We start from the raw sequence: 19,562 nt of genomic DNA on the forward strand, positions 1-19,562 counted from the left end.
ATTTTATTGATCAACAGTCTAGTTTCCTAGTGTAACAACAAATGGTTATTAATTTTTCATTAAACGTGGTTTGTAAAAATCACAATAAAATAGACATAAAAGTCACACGTGGCAATTTGAGATTAGAACAAAGAACAATAAACCAAGAGCAACACGGTAGCTCAGCAGTCGCCTCACAATTAAGTTCAATTCATGTTTAATTCAATATCGCTTTTACAATGTATTGTCAGTCCAGTTTTCAGAGCTGAAGTTCAGTTTAATTCAGTTCAGGTTTAAATTTCACTGCTGGAAGTCAAAACACTAAAGAGCAAATCTACCGGTGCAGCTCCACAAGTGCCAAACCAAGCAAGCCAGTGGAGACTGTGGCAAGAAAAAAAACTTCACCAATTTGACGAAAGTGAAAGAAAAAACCTCAAGACAACCCTGCTAAAAAATCAAGCTTAAACCAGCCTAGGCTGGTTGGCTGGTTTTAGCTGGTCGACCAGGCTGGTTTTAGAGGGGTTTTGGCCACTTCCAGGCTGGTTTCCAGCCTGGTCTTAGCTGGTCGGGCTGGAAAATGACCAGCTAAATCCAGCTAAAACCAGCTTGAACAGCCTGGTTTAAGCTGGACATAGCTGGTTTTAGCTGGTCATCTCCCAGCCTAACCAGCTAAGACCAGGCTGGAAATGGCTGGAAACCAGCCTGGAAGTGGCCAAAACCCCTCTAAAACCAGCCTGGTCGACCAGCTAAAACCAGCCTAGGCTGGTTTAAGCTGGATTTTTCAGCAGGGAAACCAGGCTCCGTTGGGCACGGCAATTTCTCCTCTGGCCAAACGTCCTGTGCAGAGTTGCAGTCTGGGTGCCACAGCAAGAAGGTCACTGGTTTGAGTACCAGCTGGGTCAGTTGGCATCTCTGTGTGCAGTTTGCATGTTCTCTGTGTTTGTGTGGGTTTTCTCAGGTTTCCCCCACAGTCCAAAAAAACTGAATAAACTAAATGGCCTTAGTGTATGTGTATGTGCATGATTTGGCGATTTATTCCGCTGTGGCAAACCATGATGAAAAAAAAGGACTGAGCCGAAGGAAAATTAATGAATGAACAAGAAACCTGAGCTCTTTTAGAAACAATTTTTATAAGTTGTTTATCTATACATATTTACATTACATCCACATGTTTTGAAAGTGCTATTTAACACCATTTCATCACATCATTTTCAGGTAAAAAAAAAAAAAAAGGAATGAAATAATCTCTGTGGTGCTTGGTATTGTGCAAATGTGAGTTTAATTTCAGCTATTCCTTTGACCCAGTTTGTCAATGAAGTCAACGCCTTCCATACAACCAGTAGAAAAGTGAAAATTAAACATTTGTCACTGTACAGAAATAAGTCACATTTAATATAAACATGTGAAATGTTGACAGTGAGATTTGACAAGTGTTTTTCTTTCAGATTCCCAATTAGCTCCCATTCGTATTCTTTTATCTAAAATATAACAATAAGCAGTTTCAGCTTAGATTTAGTTTTTGATTAAAAAAAAAAATACCCGTCAGTACTTCACAAATGAAAAAGAAATACATCTCTCAATGCATAATCCAACACAGTACCAAGGTTTGAATGTTGTTGTTCAACAGCCATTGTTCAACCATTCAACGAGTCAAAGTTCTATAAATATGCAATAACATAATGCTGTCTAAAAAAAAGATCCTTAAGCTCTGTAAATAGACAGTAAACTGTATAATGCAGGGGTGTCCGAACTCCTGGAGTCCTGCTGAACACATCTGCCAGTTACTCTCTAGTACAGTGTCTCTCAACCACGTGAGCTTATTAGCAGAGACTAAAAGAGGTGTAAAGGGTGTGACAGACAAAGGAGACATCCAAAACATGCAGTGTTGGTGGTCCTCCAGGAATGTGGTTGAGAAACACTGCTCTAGTATATCTAGTAAAAGCTTGATTAGCTGGTTAAGGTGTGTTTGATTAGTGTTGGAGCTAAACTCTCCAGGACACCGGCCCTCCAGGACTGAGTTTGGACATCCCTGGTAGAATGGATCAAGGCAATTGATACCACAAAGCCTGGAAATTGATATCCACACAACATATGTAAGGATATTATAACCAAGAAGGCAAAGTATATAATGTACACAGATATGGACAGTTAAACTTATAGTAAACAACAACCTGAGAATGTGACTGTACACTCCCAATTATTGTAAAACAACATGCAACTTTTACACATATTAACATGTACAATTAACCTTTTAGTTCCTCTCAAGTTTGAAAATAAATAAATGTTCCTAAAAGAAAAGGTTGCGTTTCACAATTGACATTAGTTCACTGAATACTGGTCCACAGTGTTTAGCTGGTAACAATAGGTTGACTAACAATGACCTGTATTACAAAGTCTTTCTGGATCTTGGTGTCCTGTAAGCGGGTTTTATCTGTAAGAAGCTTTCCAGAGAAAAACCAGCGCTGGTGAGCGGTATCAATGTCTTCCTGAATTTGGAGCTGTTTCTTGAGCTGACGAATGGAATCGGCCATGGTGACACTGAGGCGAAGGTCTTTCCCAGTGGACAGACGAACCTTCAACTGAAACTCCTTCTCTTTTTTCTCCTGTGGCTCAGCGTTTTCAGACGCATTATGATCGTTGCACTCAGAGACCAGGTTGACAGGTGGAGACAAGCAGTATGCAGGAAGCTGATAGCGGTTCCCCAGTTCATCATAACACTCCATGAGGGATCCTGAAGGGCAAAGCAAACTACTTATTTAAATAAGCTGAATCAACACAGTTCTTGAGTTTTTTTTGATGGGACAACTTAATTGTTTTATGTTTAATCCACTTAAATAAGTAAAATCAATTAGCTTGCTTTGTGTTGGGACAACATGAAGGAATTGTGCATTTTGTTTTTTACAGTGTTATATTCAAGTAAAGGATCTGCATTCATTTAATCTTCTAAGTTTCCTTCAATTTATTGAAATGTATTTTGAACAATCAGTCAGACCCTAAATTTCTTTTTTGTTGAAAAATCAAAATAAATGAAAAGAAACTAAGATGATTAATTGAATGACGATCCTTTAATTGAACACTATTAATAAAAAATGTTGTACTTATTTTGCTTACTGAAGGACCATGGCACCCTTTTAAATGTGTTTTTCCTGCTTTAATGAGAAATTGAATGTATAAAAGTTTATTTGTCGACTGGAGAACTCTTTTAATAGCATTTTAATGTTGTTTACTGACATGTGTTTTGACGTGTCACCTTTGAGGAAGTATTGGCATAGCTGTCTTTTTCAGTGCTAATGGACCTAGTGTCTGGAAGTTGAATTTATTCATCAAATGTCTAGATCAGTGGTTCCCAAAGTAGAGATTGCTTGGTGATTTCCTAAAATTAAATTCATTTGATTAAACTATTTGAATTACCCTTTTTTATCCATAACCTATAGAAGATAAAACAGTAGTTAGTAGTTACATTGAAAAAACAACATGCAATTTTTTTTTCATTGGATTGTGACCCCTTGGGTCATTACGTTAGATTAAACACACAGCGATGGGGTCAGATGCAGCAGATTGATTTCAAGGCACCAGATCAAACTTTCTGATGATCTCTGAGTGGCGTTCTCCAAAATTAACGTAGAATAGACTTGGGCCTATTGGTGTGTGTGCACTGTTGCATGCTAGGTTTGTATATTTATAACCCCCTCAGAGAAGATAGGGGGTCGCGAGTCACTGGCATTGGTATTTTAAGGGTCGAGGGCTAAAAAGTTTTAAACTCCTGGTTTAGATAAAAAAATAATAATAATTTAAACTCTCTCCTATTATAAAATGTTAAGTATTTACCATGAGGCAGTGTGATGCTGGCTCCATCTACAATAGCCTGTGCTAGTTGGTGGTCGTTACATTCAATCGCCACAGCTGCAGCTTTGAGCGCGTCCCAGATCTCTTTACGGCCGTCAAAAGCTGGGGCTGTATCCCAGAATTCATCCCTTTTACTGCGCAGCTGGCCCTCCGTCATAGGATAGTCACTTTTCCACTTGGGCTTATCTTTCTTCAGGGGCTCGTTGCGTCCTAGAGAAGAAGAAAAAAAACAGGCGAAGGTAGAAATGTTACATCCAGATCCACTAAGAGTTTGAAGTTTTATATCTGGATCACTTAATATTTCACAAAAAGGTTCTAACCTAGAACAACATCACTTCCATCTAACCAATGGGCTATGTTATATGCACATCTAGTGTTTTTCAGCCAATGTTGAACTTCCAATGAACGGTTAATGTGGCTATTTTCAATTGAATAATGTTCCTTTTACAGCATCTATGTTGTGATTACAATATAATCAATTAAATAGACTTAAATATCCATTTGTAAAAAGAGACAAAAGACACAGACGCCATTATTATCAGCATGCAAGCACAAAAACTCTTCTATATTTCAGAGACATTGTGCGGAAAAATATTATTTAATGCAGTGCTTGTTGTTTGGTTTGATACCCACTTTATATTGTATATCAGCCAGGCAGTGATGATTGCTCTTTGTTAAAGAAATCAGATCTTAAACGCAGCGATTTTGTAAGGGATGACAATTCACTTGAAGCCTTGGAGCTGGTTGACTGAAATTAAAAGTCTGTGTGCATACACTACATTGTATATGACAGCACAGGATTGGTCCTAATGAGACTCAGTTCTGATATTAGACCGATTTCCCATCTGAGCTCATCTAACGCTTCATCAATCATAAAGCTGTGCATTTAAGAGATATTACATAAATAAATATTGAATAAAACTGATAGACATTGATTTACACAGTATTTTCAGCTAATTTTTATCAATATACTACTATGGATGGTAATGGCTACCAGTTTCCAGCATTCTTTTCTGAAATGTGTGTATTCCTTTTGATTGTGTGAGATGTTCTGTATATACTGCACATTCAAAAGGAATACACACACATTCACATACACATATATTACAACAAATAGGCCCAGTTTCACAAACAGGGTTTAGATTAAGTCAAAACTAGGCCTTAGATAAATTAGGCTATTTAAGCCACATTTATAATAATGGCCTTAGAAAAATTTATAACTGGTGTGCACCTGGAGACAAAAAAACGACACTGATCTATTTAAAGATATCTCACCGCAAGTTATTTTGAGTTGAGACAGCTTGAACAAGAAATTTAATCCTGACTAGCCTTAAACCTTGTTTGTGAAACCAGGGGATAAAGTATAGGATTACATCACATTAACATAAACCACATTGATAAAAACAATAATGAAAAAATAATTAAAACAATAAGTAAACTAACTAACTAACAAACAAACAAACAAACAAACTAACTAACTAACTGACTGACTGACTGATTGACTGACTGACTGACTAACTAACTAACAAACTAACTAACAAAGTGACTAACTAACTAACTAACTAAAATAAATACATTATAAATAAATAAATATAATACAATTAATATTGCAAACTAATAGGAGAATTACTCATGTACATTTACTCATATAAAACAGGTTTCCAGCGACAGAATAAATAAACTCATAATAGATGAGAACCATTTAAGGGCATGCAAATAGTGAATCAAATTCATATTTAGGTGAACTGTCCCTTTAAATGTTACTTTAATGACTACTTGTGCTTTAAATGAACTATGAACCCTTGTGGATTAAATGTAGTAATGCAGTGCAAATCTGCATCAAAACCACAAGCTAAATCCCAACAGTCCAACAGCTTAATGCCAACTAAACAGAAGAGCACATGTGGGCCAAAGGGAAATCCCTTTTGGAAGAAGTCTATTGGCTCAGTGGCTGAATCATGTGTACACAAACAAAACGTGACAATTGCATAACATGCAATATAGGATACCGTAGCTACATTGAATCAATCACAACCAAACCTGCTATGGAGTCAAAGCGCTCAATGTGATACACCGGAGAAAAACAAATTATTTATAGTGTCTGAGATTAAAGCTTTAATCGGGTGATGCAAAACAGGATTTGGTGGCTTCTTTCCCATCATGCATCACTCCAGGATGACAGTTTACATGAGCAGAATGTCACAAAACAAACACACCAGCATATTCACAATTTAGAGTTGAACACTGAATGGAAAAAATACATTCAAATAAAATAGGTTAGACTTTAAGTTAACATACCATTATTAAAACAACAATAAAAAACTATATTGTGATTTATACAGTATTGAAGCCCATTGTGTAAGGCAATCTGTAATAGACTAGCATGTACAACACACATTTAAAGTATTACTGGGCTACAAATCAGCTAGTCCATCTGACATCTTGCTGTTGTGCAAATCCTTTTCAATTACTAAATACAGGAGATTAAATGTTCATTTAATTTGCTAACACACTGTAAAAATGCTGGGTTCCAACCAATTCCATCATGTTGTTTCAAAACAAATCGATTAAGTAAACTTAATCGTTTTTACAAATTTAAGTGGATTGAACATAAAGCAATTAAGTTGTCCCCCAAAAATCTTAAGAATTATATTGTTTCAATTTATGTTAAATAAGTAGTTTGAACAAGCAGCAAAAGTACGAATGTCTCAGGTCAAGGAACATTGGTATGACAGAAAGAAGACAAAACTATTTAAAACAAACAAACAAACAAACAAAAAAAGATAAGCTAGCATGACCAAAAAGGTAATTAAAAAATAACCAATAATTTCTTTAAATTTAGGCTAATAATCAAAAGATATCTTATAAACAATCTTATCTTGCACACTGCTAAAGTTACTTACTTTTCAGCACTACTGTTATGGTTGGTCGATAGTCTCTTGAGTTTGCAACTCCCATGATCAGAACGGTCCCTTATTCCTTCAATCAGTAAAAAGTTAAAGGACTGCCGCACTGTCGCTCCTATGACTTCATGCGGAGGTTGAGGAATAATCAATTACACGTGTACTACACGGTGTCTAACACTCACTAGCAGCTTAGTACAGTTTCTTGCAAACTGCACATGACCATCACCTTTTTTTCTAAAACTAAAAATAACTGCTACACGAATATAAATCAAAAGCGAGTGTCCTAAATAGCTTGTATGCAGGAAATAGCTCCTGTGTTTGCAATCTCTGGCTTGGGTTTATGTCTGTGAGTGACTTTTCACAACAGACAGCTCTATTTCGGACCAGGAGGGACGGTCATAAATAAACTGTAAATCCCAGGATTGCCCCAAGCAGGTGCACCCAGCCAGTTCAAATACGTCTAATCTCAGATGGCTCGATAATAAAGGATTTCTAGGTAAAGGAAGAACATTTTAATATCAAAATAAGCAAGTAATCCAAAATTCCTTCTAAAGTTTATATAATGTCCAACATGTCATCAAAATTCATTCAGAAAACATGTTCACTGAGTCAAAACATCTTTCACACGCCTCAGAATTATATTTTATTTTACCCATGGGTTTAATCTTGTGAGTTATGCAATTGTGAAATAATTCAGAATTTCTCTAACTGCCATTTAAAAGATTATCTAAAGGTTGTCTATGAGATTTGGACGCCCAACAAAAAAAATTTTAGATAATAAAAATATATGATTTTAAAGAATAAAATGATACAACAATAACATCAATTAAATAAAAAGAAAATAAAAGTAAAATAATATACGTAACTATTAATAGCAGTAAAATCAATATATTTAATAGCAAACTAAACAAAATAAATGATTTAATCATGAAATAAAAATTATTTATTTAACTTATAAGGTAATTAACGTCAAAAATGTTTTTTTAAATAATATAAACATTTCTCTGTGCACTGTAAAATATGCTGATTTACACACAATTGATTTGTGTTGTGACAACAAAAAAGAATTAATATAATTTATTAGTTTGTACAAATTTAAGTGCATTGAACATACAACAATCAAGTTGTCCCATAAACCTCAATAATTGTGTTGTTTCAACTCTAAATAAGTAGTTTGAACAAACAGCAAATATATATTTTTATATAACTGAGTATAACCGAGTCTTTACAGGGAGTTTCATATTGATTGAGTGATATTTCAAGCTCTGTGGCATCTAGAAGACTAAAAATACCCAGTTTTATGGCGTGACGTCTTTCATAGTTATACATTTTCCAACAAGCTGGACAAGGCTGTGACTTGGGAGTATGACAAAGTTTCTCATCAGAAAATTTTACACTATTTGCAAACATAATCGCTCAAGGTCGTCCGATTCTGAATTGCAAGCAGATTAAATCTTACCTCCTCGTTTGTTGCCGTTGCTGGGTGCATTTCTGGAGGACAGGCGAGACCTTTGACGGATCACTCCAAAACAACTTCCCATCCCTCAAACTACCATCAGGACCAAGCCCCCCACGCCTGACAGCCACCGAATACATGCATTTCTATCCAAACCAAAAGGCAGTGACGTCAGCAAGTGATATTTGGCCGTTCCAGAAGAAAGATTGTGTCTAACTAATATACTCCTATTTTCTGTTGTCAGATGTACTGGTGTCTGAGGAGAGACACAAGCTCGTTGTTTTCCGCTGAGTCGACATGTGACTTAAGCTGATCAGCAAACCCTCCACAAAGACAAAGTTATCAGACTAATGCTATCAACCGACTGCTAGGCTATTATTAGTAAGTCCTTGATATTTGGAACTTGATATTTAAGTCTCGTAACACAAAAGATATATCCCATATCCTTGTAAACGCAGACATTCAAATACCTGAAAAATAAACATGAAGACATGAAGTGATGAAATCGGTGAGGTGGTAAAACCGTGGCTAGAGGGCGCTCGTGTACATTACCGTAAGCGATTTTGATAAATATAAATGATTGTTTTCTTTATTTAGGTTCTGTAAAGCAGTTTTGGAATAATGTGCTTTTTGAAAAATAATCTCGCCTATAATGTTCACAAATTATTCATTGCTTTTTTTTGTAGCATTTTGGATGATCTGCCGCGTCTTCATTGACGTTTTGTCTGCTTTTGATTTCAGTATTGTACTAAATCATTTTCAATAATATACCTTTCATTTCTTCGCGGGTCTTTGATGTACACTTGGTTCTAAATACTTATAAATACTTATACTTATCTTGAGCTCAATGGGTTTTTATCTGGTTAAATAAAGAAACATATTATTCAAGCTGTCTGATACAAAAAAAAGTCAGAATGTAGATTCACTGAACTATAAAAACCATTATTCTGATTACAGTAAGTGTTACTAAAGCTTAAAAACAAACCATATGAATTATTTAGCCACTAATTAATTTTAAGCTGACATTAAGGTCATCTTTTACAGATTTGGTCAACTTTAATAATAATTAAATTAAGCAAAATAAAATTATAGTAATTCATTAATAATAAAATATTAGGTAGATAAAATTAGATAAAAAATAGATTAAACATTAATGTAAATAAATTTATATATTTTTTCCAAAGCACAAAACATCTACAGTTAGTGTTATATCTGTTACATATTAAATATCCTTTTAGTGGAATATCGTGACAAAACCTGATATTATAAAATGATTATACACTGCCATCTAAAGGCAGTAATATTTATTGTAAAGCAATGCAAAATAAATGGAGTGTATATAAAAAAGCTAAATACAAGACACTTAAATTACAAAAAACTGTAAAACATTTTACCAAGAAGTGCTGTGAAAAAAACATTTATTTTAAATGTAATAAAATCCTAGGGAAGTTTTCAGACATGGTTGACTTTGGAAATGGATTTCAGTGCATTTAAATAGCGATATTGTACATGTCATAAATAAAGATTTAAAAATACTATTTACATAAGCCCTACAAGGTTACTAACCCTGCTTTAAGCACATTATCTTCCACTGATAGCACAGACAACTGCCATGGATTTCATTATTTAAAAAAATGATAGAAAACATCCAAAAAATGTAGGGTATTTTTTGAGGACAGCCCTTTCATTTGGCCAGAAAGAGCAAAAGTCATTGAGTGAGGCCCCGTTTACACTAATGCGTTTTAGTTTGAAAACGCATAAGTTTTGCTACGGTTACGCCATCCGTCCACACTACGCCGGAGTTCTCGAGCGCCGAAAACGGAGCGTTTCGAAAACGCTGGAGAGGCCGTTTTCATTCTAAAACGCTGCTGCTCCGTCTCAGTGTGGATGGGGAAAGACGGAGACATCTGAAAACGGAGGCGGGGCTGCAGACATTCGCCTCTCTGATTGGGGCTTTTCCTCAATATTAAGTAGCCTAACACACAGTTCAGTCCTGAATCTTCTCCGTGTAAGTTCAGACTTCGCTAGTTTGAACAAGGCTGCATCTCTTCTTCTCAGTTTGATATGGAAAACATACCGAGGACACGCGTCAATCTTCACAGGGAACAGTGTACTTTATAACTTCATTCACATCACCTTGGCTACGTTGTTTCACTTTCTCAACACTAAAATGTAAACTTGATATAAGGAACTGCCTATTTTTATTTTTAACAACTAAACAGACAGCAGAAATGTTGAGACGCCGTGCTGCACGAGCGTCATCTTCACTGTGTGCATATTTATAACAAAACGGAGCCGATAACAACTGCCTCCTTTCAATTTCAGTGAAAATACGAAACACACCCTCTCTTTTGCTGAATATCAGTTTTAATAATCGATAATGGCCATTATAAAAGTATAACATACAATAAGTGTATACATTATAGGAAATAAAGGCAAGCGATCAGTCAATATACAGAATGTAGGCTACGTGGTTACATTAATCATTAACTTATCTTTGCGCTCAGCCAAAACACGTTACCTGAGAACAAGTAATAGATTCCAGTGACGAAAGTCAGGGAATATGTCGTTAGATAAAGACAACAAGATGAATGAAATATCACGTTTAATAAATATAGTGAGATTAGATCCAGCGGGAGATGCTTGATGAGAAGTCCGACTAGCAGAGCTCTCATCTGGGTAGATGGGCTCCAGCGATTGCCAAAGTGTGTGTGTGTGGTCACGTGATGTGCGTTTTCAGCGTTTTGGTGTGGACGGAGAGCAGTTCAGAAACGCTGGGTAAAACGCGAGTGTGGACGCGGATCGTTTTCATTCTAAAACGCCGTTTTAAAACTAAAACGCACTAGTGTAAACGGGGCCTGAGATCACTGGGTAAATCTGGGCTCTTCAGACTCCTGTGTTCTCCGGGTTCTGGTTCTGCATTCAGCCTTGGCACAGCGGGTGAGACTGGCATCATTAACTCACACTGTCAAGTCTTTTCAAATCTCAAACTGGCATCATGTCTTTTTTAAGAGGGTAAATGTCCCATGTCAGTCCATCACCGTAAGGAGCATGTCCAGAGGGTAAGAGAACACGTGTCAGCCAATGACTGTGGAGAAAAGCATAACTGAAATGAAACCACAGCTTACAGACTGCAGAATTACATGAAGAGGATGCAATATAGGTCAATTCACCTTCTCTTCTCTACACCAAAGAACACTTTCCAGTTGTTTAGTTTGCCATAACTGAAAGGATTCCGGTAGACCTTTAAGCAATTGTAGTTGTAGATTAAAATAAACAGAATAACAGGTCAAACAGTCAAAAGGGCAATTTTGAATGACTCTCAATGCATTCTCACCCTTCCACGTTTAGCCAAACGTTTGGCCTCTTTGCCGTTTATATGGCGCTCAATGCTGGTTTCTCCACGGGTGATGAGTAGAGCGTGCCACAGAGTGAGAGCTCCAAGAGCGACAGACACAGTGCTGATGGAAAACACAGCAAACATTACAAAACATGCAAGTCTACAGAAATAATAAAAAAGACTTATGAAAGAACAGCCTCTGTAAATTGCGTACCTTGTAAGGACCCACATGTAGATAACACTCTTGTGAAACATTCTGTCCTTGTAGGTGTACGGAGGTTGCGAAACCTCCTGTGTCCAGCACAGAATGAGAGGACAAAAAGATTCTCTGTTATTTCAAATATATAGCATAATAATACATATTATAAATATATTCTTTTTACAAATAACACACTAGAATGATTAGTTATTAAATGTAATCCAGGTTACTCTTTTTACGTAATGTATTAGGACTACTTTGTATTACACTCAACGGCCACTTTATTAGGTACACCTGCCCAACTGCTTGTTAATGCTAATTCCTAATCAGCCAATCACATGGCAGCAACTGAATGCATTTAGGCATGTAGACATGATCAAGACGATCTGCTGCAGTTCAAACCGGGCATCAGAATGGGGAAGAAAGCTGATTTAAGTGACTTTGAACCTGGCATGATTGTTGGTGCCAGACGGGCTGGTGTGAGTATTTCAGAAACTGCTGATCTACTGGGATTTTACATGCACAACCATCTCTAGGGTTTACAGAAAATGGTCTGGAAAAAAAGAAAATATCCAGTGAGCGGCAGTTCTGTGGGTGCAAATGCCTTGTTGATGCCAGAGGTCAGAGGAGAATGGCCAGACTGGTTCGAGCTGATAGAAAGGCAACAGTAACTCAAATAGCCACTCGTTACAACCAAGTTATACAGAAGAGAATCTCTGAACGCACAACACATCCAACCTTGAGCCGGATGGGCTACAGCAGCATAAGACCACACAGGGTGCCATTCTTGTCAGCTAAGGATGGAAAACAGAGGCTACAATTTGCACTGGCCTACCAAAATTGGACCATAGAAGATTGGAAAAACTCTGCCTGGTCTGATGAGTCTCGATTGCTACGGCAACATTCGGATGGTAGGGTCAGAATTTGGCGTCAACAACATGAACAGCTTGTTGAAGCTATGCTGAAGGATTAGGGCAGTTCAAAAGGCAAAAATGGGTCCGACAAGGTATTAGTAGGTGTACCTAATAAAGTGGCCGGTGAGTATGTTTATATATATTTTTCAGTAAAAGAGGGCTGGCTAACAAAATAAAAGTTGGAAATTACATACGTTACAATGAAGAAGTTTGTTAGAATTTTAAAACACTTTTGATATATGTAAATATATACATTTCAGATAAAACTATTTATTTATTTATTTGTAAAACATGTTTATGGACATGAACACATTATTCAAGAATAAAAAATAAGACCGTAATTAAACACTTTCTCGATTCATTGTTCCAAATGGAAATATAAGTTCTTACCTATTAGAGCTTAAAGAGTCTAAAGTTCATTAGTAAATCCACCCTCATCCAATTGTGACAAAAGCAGTGTCAGTAAGTAATACTAATTTAACTGTGTGCTGTTAGAAGCGGGATAAGGAAGGTCAGAAATAATTTGTTGGCGTTTATAGAATCTTGTTTGTTTTAAGAGCATCACATAATGTGATAAAGAAAGGCAGATCCAAAGCCAAGACAGAAGTAGAAACAATAACCTGAGCCACCTGTACTGCCTTCCCAGCCACACCTGCTGACGGGACAATGCCAATGAGCAACCCAATCCCCGTCACTGGAACACCCTGTTTCTCTGCTTCCAAATGCTTCAATTGCTATGGAATAGCAGAGAGACAGCTGGAAGTTAAGACAAACCCACATCCCATGATTTAGAGAAAAGAAGAGACACAACTATTCAAAAGGATAAAAGTTAAACACCATTTCATATGAATAAATAGAGATTCAAAATAAAGCCTACAGAGGTGTTTTACAAGTTTAAGCAAAAGAAAGGGAAAGATTTAAACTTCTATGACAATAAAAATCTAAATGAGCAAAATGGAAAAGCACAAAATCAAAGCATCAAATGCATTAAAAAAGAACACAGCCTTACATCTATAGTATTGTATGCATCGATAAAGAGATGCCGACCGCTGACGCTACAGTACATGCAGCCCAAAGTCAAAAAGAGACAAAAGGAGAAGAAGTAACGATGATTGAAATGACCAACACAGTTGTTAAGCCAAGCTGAAACGATGTAATTAAGGAAAAAACTACAAAGGAAAAACAATCAATAGTATCTGTTGTTAAAAAAAATCTCACCCAATTTAATCAATTTAATTTACTTTGAATATTCGTTCAATTCGAATTTAAGTTACATTGCCACTTACTCACATTTTTTCCATTCTTAACCACCTCTATTTTGTGTATATTACTATCTATCTATCTATCTATCTATCTATCTATCTATCTATCTATCTATCTATCTATCTATCTATCTATCTATCTATCTATCTATCTACCTACCTACCTACCTACCTACCTACCTACCTACCTATCTATCTATCTATCTATCTACCGTTGAAGTCAGAATTATTAGCCCCCCTTTACATTTTTATTTCTTTTTTTAAATATTTCCCAAATGATGTTTGACAGAGCAAAGAAATTTTCACTTAATGTCTGATAATATTTTTTTAAACACCATTTTAAGGACAAAATTATTAGCCTCTTTAGGCAATTTTTTTCCAATAGTCTACAGAAAAAAAACATTGTTTTACAATGACTTGCCTAATTACCCTAACCCGCCTAGTTAACCTAATTAACCTAGTTAAATGGAAGTTACATTCCAGTTGTCTGCTTCACTTTTTGGCTGATCCGAAAAATGGGCCAATACGTGACTAAAAAACAATAAAGTGATCCAAACCGTAAGATTTGTGATACATTACGCCACTAATATGTATACTTCCCCACTGCTGAACTATACTAAAACTGTGCTGATACTTCTTTTCCATGTCATTATAATAAATAATGCAAAAGCCTTATTAAACAATCATAAAAGCTGTCCATTTAACTTGCATATGCAGGTTTTAGAACAACACAAGTATGAATAAATGATGACTGAATAAACACCACACTGGGTGAACCATCTAACTATTTAACTGTGTATATTACATAGCAAGTTAAGTCGACGCTTGTTCTTAAGTCGTATGGTGATTTACAAAGGATACGGCAATGATGATCCATTTTTAGTATACATCTGGAGAAAGAGAACAAAAACAGAGGGATGTTAGTATATGCTAGAACAAAAATGCAAAGACACTGAGCCACTAATTTCATTTTATAAGTCACACAGAAGACAGTGTTACACTTACGTTTTACAGATACCACAGTGATGACTTCGTGCTGGTTTAGGAATGATGCACTTTTTACAGACAGACACAAATGGGACGTCAGTTTTCATCTAAAAAATATTGTGAAAAAAGCATGAATGACACTGAACACACACATCCGTTTTGCTAGTTTGGCATGTGTAATAGATCATCTGAACCTTTGGAGGGTATCCAGGGGGAGTTTTTGTGGCCTTGTAGTAATGGAAGACTATCATGACCAAATTCCAGTGCCCGTAACAGATGTGCCATATCATCCATCCAGGAGAATATGTGTGCAGGACCAACGGTAGAAGACAGAAGTAAGCGATGAAAACCACAGAACTGGTAAGAGCTACTACTAAAAACACAAAAACCTGAAGAGAAAAGAAAAAAGTGGTGCTTGTCAGCCCTTTGAGTCTGAGAAAAAGTTCGCTCTGATCTGTATTTTAAATAATAATGTTAATAATTAAAATAGTAGATATGCATTTTACCACCCTTTGACCATACCATTGTGAATGCATAATCATACCAATCAGTCTATGTGAGAAAAAAGTCATTGAACAGTCTAAAACCAGCAGATTTAGAGCACCGTAAGAGTTCATAATATTGATTTCTCATAAATTAGGTGTATGTTTCTACATAAAGACTAAAAGTAAAGTCAAATTGGATGTGAAGTTTGTATAGTTTGACCTAAAGTAAGCTGAAAATAGTTAATCAGGTCAGAATTAACTATTTTCCTCTTACTCATTGCCTCTTCCACAAAACACTGAACACTTAAGTATATTTTATTAATAAATTAGATGCAATTTCAATACATACATAGATTTGATTCGCTGAAGCATGTATTACACAAGCTAACATTACCGAAAAAGTTGACCCCCCTGATCCTCAATGTATAATTCGCACACTTAATGGAAGTGCCACGTTTTTTAAACAGCACTAGCATAGGAAGGTGCTTACGCAAAGTGTCAGCACTTAGCATTTCTTTAAAGCTCTTGCAGTTGCAGCTGAGCGTTTATAGAAAAGAGCTGGCATTTTTAGCATTGCAAAAACACATTGGTGTACATGCACCCTTAATGCATTGTTTCCATATTTTGATTACTTAAAACATGGACATAATATCTCTATTATGCTCTTTTTAGATAATCATTTTAATACATGGTGCAATGTAGCAGTTTGTAAATGTAAAAGGTGTGCAAAGTTTTAAAGATGTTCACTATGGTCTCCTAAAGTAAAAAAAAAAAAAAGCTTCAAGAATCAGCAATCCTAGTTCCACTTTTAAAATGGATCTTTGTACATTTGTTAAAGTAATGTAAAATAGTTTGGATAATGCCAGTCTATAGCCTTCATTGCCTGCCTGCAAACAACAACTACTTTGAACAGCCCCAAAAAAATTCATTTGGTTTTAAACTAAAATCTTCCAATGACAGATCATCAGACTCGGGTTTGAATTAGGGCTGCACAATATATAGTTTCAGCATTGACATCACAATGTGATCATTCGCAACAGCCACATCGCAGGATATATGCAAGGTTGAGTCTGGATTATAAATGATTATTTTGCAAGTGTTTTTGCGGCCTGTGACTGTGTGAGGGTTTTAAAAAGCATTCAGGCATAAGAAATTGTACCATTGGTAACTTTGACAAATTATTAACAGTTAATTTTATTGAATTGTTTATAAAACAGACATGTGGTATTATTTTAGATTTTATTTTTAATTTACTATATACCTTAATACAGTTTGAATCCTCGGAAAACAATAAAACCATGTTTTATTAATTTGATCTTTTTCTTTATCGGATATATCTATGCTTGTAGATTGTTTATTATATTTTGTGCACTCCTATACAGAATCATCCCAATCAATCTATTTAATTATAAATACATTCCAAATAGTTATTCATGTCATTTATTGAAATTGTATTTCTATCGCAATACATATTGCAGAATAAATCAATATTGCAATGTTAGATTTTTTTCATATCGTACAGTCCTAGTTTGAACTGATACAATAAAATCATTAGCAAAAATTGCTGTTCAATCAGTAAGGATGGAGGAATCGTCCCGATTTAAAATTCAGACAAATTAATGAACATTTAGTCCATCAAGATTTATTTCTGCCACTTTTTTTCTTTACTATAACAAGATAGTAGGGCTGCACAATATATTGTTTCAGCATTGATATCTGAAAGTCACATTAAAGAATTTACAATCTGAAGTTATGATTATAATAAACCAGAATCACACAGTTCAAAACATGTGAGTTATGGATCTTTCCAAAGTAAGGTCATCTAGTAAAATCATATCGCAATATATATTGCAGAAAAACTAAATACCGCAATGTCAGTTTTTTCCAATATAGTGCAGCCCTACAGGACAGTATATAAGACCAATAACAGCAGCCTGGGCCATCAGACCAATCAGTGCAGAGAAGGCTTGTGAAAACTTTAGATTAGACTTATGAGAATCATGAATTAGGCTTATGAAAAAGGTTGAGAAAGTAGGAAATGTTTTAGAGTCCTAAAGAAATGATATGATGTGAAATGTATATTATAAGAAAACTTGGATTAATGTAACCCTATTGGATTAATGTAACCCTATTATAGGAGGCATCAAAAACAAAATTAGCAACATCTGAAAAAGCATAAAAGTGGTGCTATTAAATAGCTTTTATATTTGCAAACATAAAAAAACAATTAATGATACTATATGAGTAAAGAAAGATTTACCATTCCAAACCAGCGTGTGACAACCTCCACCATCCAAAACACTGGTTCAAGAATGGAGTCCGTCACCACATCAGAGTTAGTGAGCGAGTTAAAATAAAGGGACTTGAAGATGAGTCTGATATAGCTGACATGTCTCCTCAGTCTTCTGGGCACGCGACTTCGAGTGTGTCTGCAACACCCGCGCATGCATCTCAGCAGCAGGTGCAGGACAGAAGAGCAGGGATGCATGTTCAGCCCCTGCAAAGACCAGATGAAATCCTTTCATAACCTGTTCCAAATTCCTGAAAATCGGCACAAGCAGGTTCCTACAGCCTGCAATTTTCTCATGGACAATTCCCCAGGAGTTGAACTTGTAAGCCAATTAGATTAACAAAGTATCCACCTAAGCAGTTGCTGTGGACTGATCCAAACCAATAATCCAAGCATGGTTTAGTTTCCTGATACCTGAGGATTATCTGACATATCACAAAGATTTAAAAGATGGATTAGCTTTATTGTCTACAGTTTGTAGAAGGCAGCATGCTTTACGTCATTGTTGGTTAACAATGCAGACCTGCTGCCCATTATAAGTTTACTTAAGTCTACAATAAAACAGGCATAGTTAGGCCAGTGACTAATACGCCTTCCCTTGGACTGGTGATAATCAGACCTTTAATCTTACTAGAAGGTTTCAAACCATCCCATTAAGAGTCACAGATTGGGAACTTGAGATAATATAAACATCTCAGTTCCATTCAAAGATGTAGCCAGGACCAGGGACGAATAAAAATTGTTTAAATGTATTTTAAAAGTGAAGTTTAAATCACTGAATTTGTGAATGATGGGGGTGTTTTCACAGATAGAATTCAACAATGTTCATAACTGTTTTACTGCATGCCTAGACATAGTACAATTCACAAAGATCTACCATTCACAACAATCAACAACAAATCTGGATTGTCTACATTCCGTTCAAAAGAGTAAATGGGGAGGAAACACCACCCAAATGATGTAACAATGTTAATGAGGCAAATACATACACAAGCAAAAAGAAATGTGACAGTTAAAGTGGGCAATAGACACTGTGAGATTATTGGACAAATAGCCAACATCATACACCTCCCCCAATGACATGAACAGACTATAATCTCAGTGACAGACTGTGTGTATGTGCCTTTAAAATGACAACAAAAATATATTATATGGTGATACATTTTTAGTTATTAGATGTGTTAAATTTGAGGGAGAATATACAATATCTATCTATCTATCTATCTATCTATCTATCTATCTATCTATCTATCTATCTATCTATCTGTATGTCTGTCTATCTATCTATCTATCTATCTATCTACATCAATGATGAGAAGAAATATCACATTATTTATTGGAATTGATGGTTCAATGAAGAACCTTTATCGTTCATTGAACCTTTTAATTCCACAATGATTCTTTTCAGAGGAAAGGGATTCTTCAGATGTTTACAATAATATTTTTAAGAACAGATCATTAAACGATCTTTGTAGAACAACAGCAACAACAAAACATTTATGACATTAAAACATTTTAGAATCTTTGATGTTGAAAACAAAATCAGTAATATTTAAACCCTAGACCTGACAGAATCAAAATGCAAGAGCTAACATCACAAAGCTTTCCGTTTCAGAAATGTATAAGCTATGTGTGTACGTTACATAGGTAATCTTACCTTCCCTCGATCTTGTCCTAAAATTGGGATAAACTCAACTCATGATACCGCTGATTATTTCGGGAGACAGATGGAGAAAATAAATGGAAGCAGTTGTTTTTACCCCCTTTGATTTCATCTGCTGTCTGTCTGTCTGACGCGCTGCGATGTGAGTGAGCTGTCACGCTGGGAATTCTGGGTATTGGAGTTTACGGTGCGATTAGCAAAAATAACTTTTAATGTTTTTCATAATGTCTATTTT

General features: G+C 35.7%; 2 protein-coding genes across 14 annotated transcripts; both read right to left on the reverse strand.

Moving 5' to 3' along the window:
• Window positions 1-1,089: 1,089 nt before the first annotated feature.
• On the reverse strand, window positions 1,090-8,466 carry ubtd1a (ubiquitin domain containing 1a). 4 transcript variants are annotated; one of them, XM_087278149.1, is made up of 3 exons: window positions 8,191-8,466; window positions 3,808-4,035; window positions 1,090-2,710 (listed from the first exon to the last, which is right to left on the reverse strand). In XM_087278149.1, the coding sequence occupies exons 1-3, from the start codon at window positions 8,270-8,272 to the stop codon at window positions 2,328-2,330; spliced, it is 693 nt and encodes a 230-aa protein (XP_087134275.1). In that variant the 5' UTR covers window positions 8,273-8,466; the 3' UTR covers window positions 1,090-2,327.
• A 1,122-nt stretch (window positions 8,467-9,588) lies between these two features.
• Window positions 9,589-19,475, reverse strand: zdhhc16a (zDHHC palmitoyltransferase 16a). 10 transcript variants are annotated; one of them, XR_015505044.1, is made up of 11 exons: window positions 19,425-19,475; window positions 17,635-17,871; window positions 15,084-15,278; window positions 14,908-14,996; window positions 14,764-14,792; window positions 13,650-13,783; window positions 13,270-13,396; window positions 11,742-11,818; window positions 11,525-11,648; window positions 11,361-11,431; window positions 9,589-11,275 (listed from the first exon to the last, which is right to left on the reverse strand). XR_015505044.1 is itself a non-coding variant. In XM_087277713.1 (11 exons), exons 1-11 carry the CDS (start codon window positions 19,437-19,439, stop codon window positions 11,173-11,175), a joined length of 1,179 nt encoding a protein of 392 aa, XP_087133839.1. In that variant the 5' UTR covers window positions 19,440-19,475; the 3' UTR covers window positions 9,589-11,172. The 10 variants fall into 10 exon arrangements, 6 of the variants coding, with proteins under 6 accessions (XP_087133839.1, XP_087133838.1, NP_957336.2 ...); XR_015505043.1 differs by having other exon boundaries at window positions 13,261-13,396; XR_015505046.1 differs by having other exon boundaries at window positions 19,322-19,441.
• Window positions 19,476-19,562: the final 87 nt, after the last annotated feature.

This window comes from Danio rerio, chromosome 13 (genome assembly GCF_052040795.2).
Source record: "Danio rerio strain M-AB ecotype USA chromosome 13, GRCz13ab, whole genome shotgun sequence".
NCBI classification, from domain to species: Eukaryota; Metazoa; Chordata; class Actinopteri; order Cypriniformes; family Danionidae; genus Danio; species Danio rerio.

Bases quoted from the DNA above. Each gene is read 5' to 3' on its own strand.
- zdhhc16a (XM_087277712.1), bottom strand. The intron at 11,819-13,260 runs GTTATTGTTTCT...TGCTGGACACAG, and splicing joins AGGCAGTACAGGTGGCTCAG to GAGGTTTCGCAACCTCCGTA. The intron at 11,649-11,741 runs GTACGCAATTTA...GTTTTCCATCAG, and splicing joins TACATGTGGGTCCTTACAAG to CACTGTGTCTGTCGCTCTTG.
- ubtd1a (XM_087278149.1), bottom strand. From the start codon at position 8,272: ATGGGAAGTTGTTTTGGAGTGATCCGTCAAAGGTCTCGCCTGTCCTCC. The intron at 4,036-8,190 runs GTAAGATTTAAT...CTTCTTCTCTAG, and splicing joins CAACGGCAACAAACGAGGAG to GACGCAACGAGCCCCTGAAG. The intron at 2,711-3,807 runs GTAAATACTTAA...TTTGCCCTTCAG, and splicing joins CAGCATCACACTGCCTCATG to GATCCCTCATGGAGTGTTAT.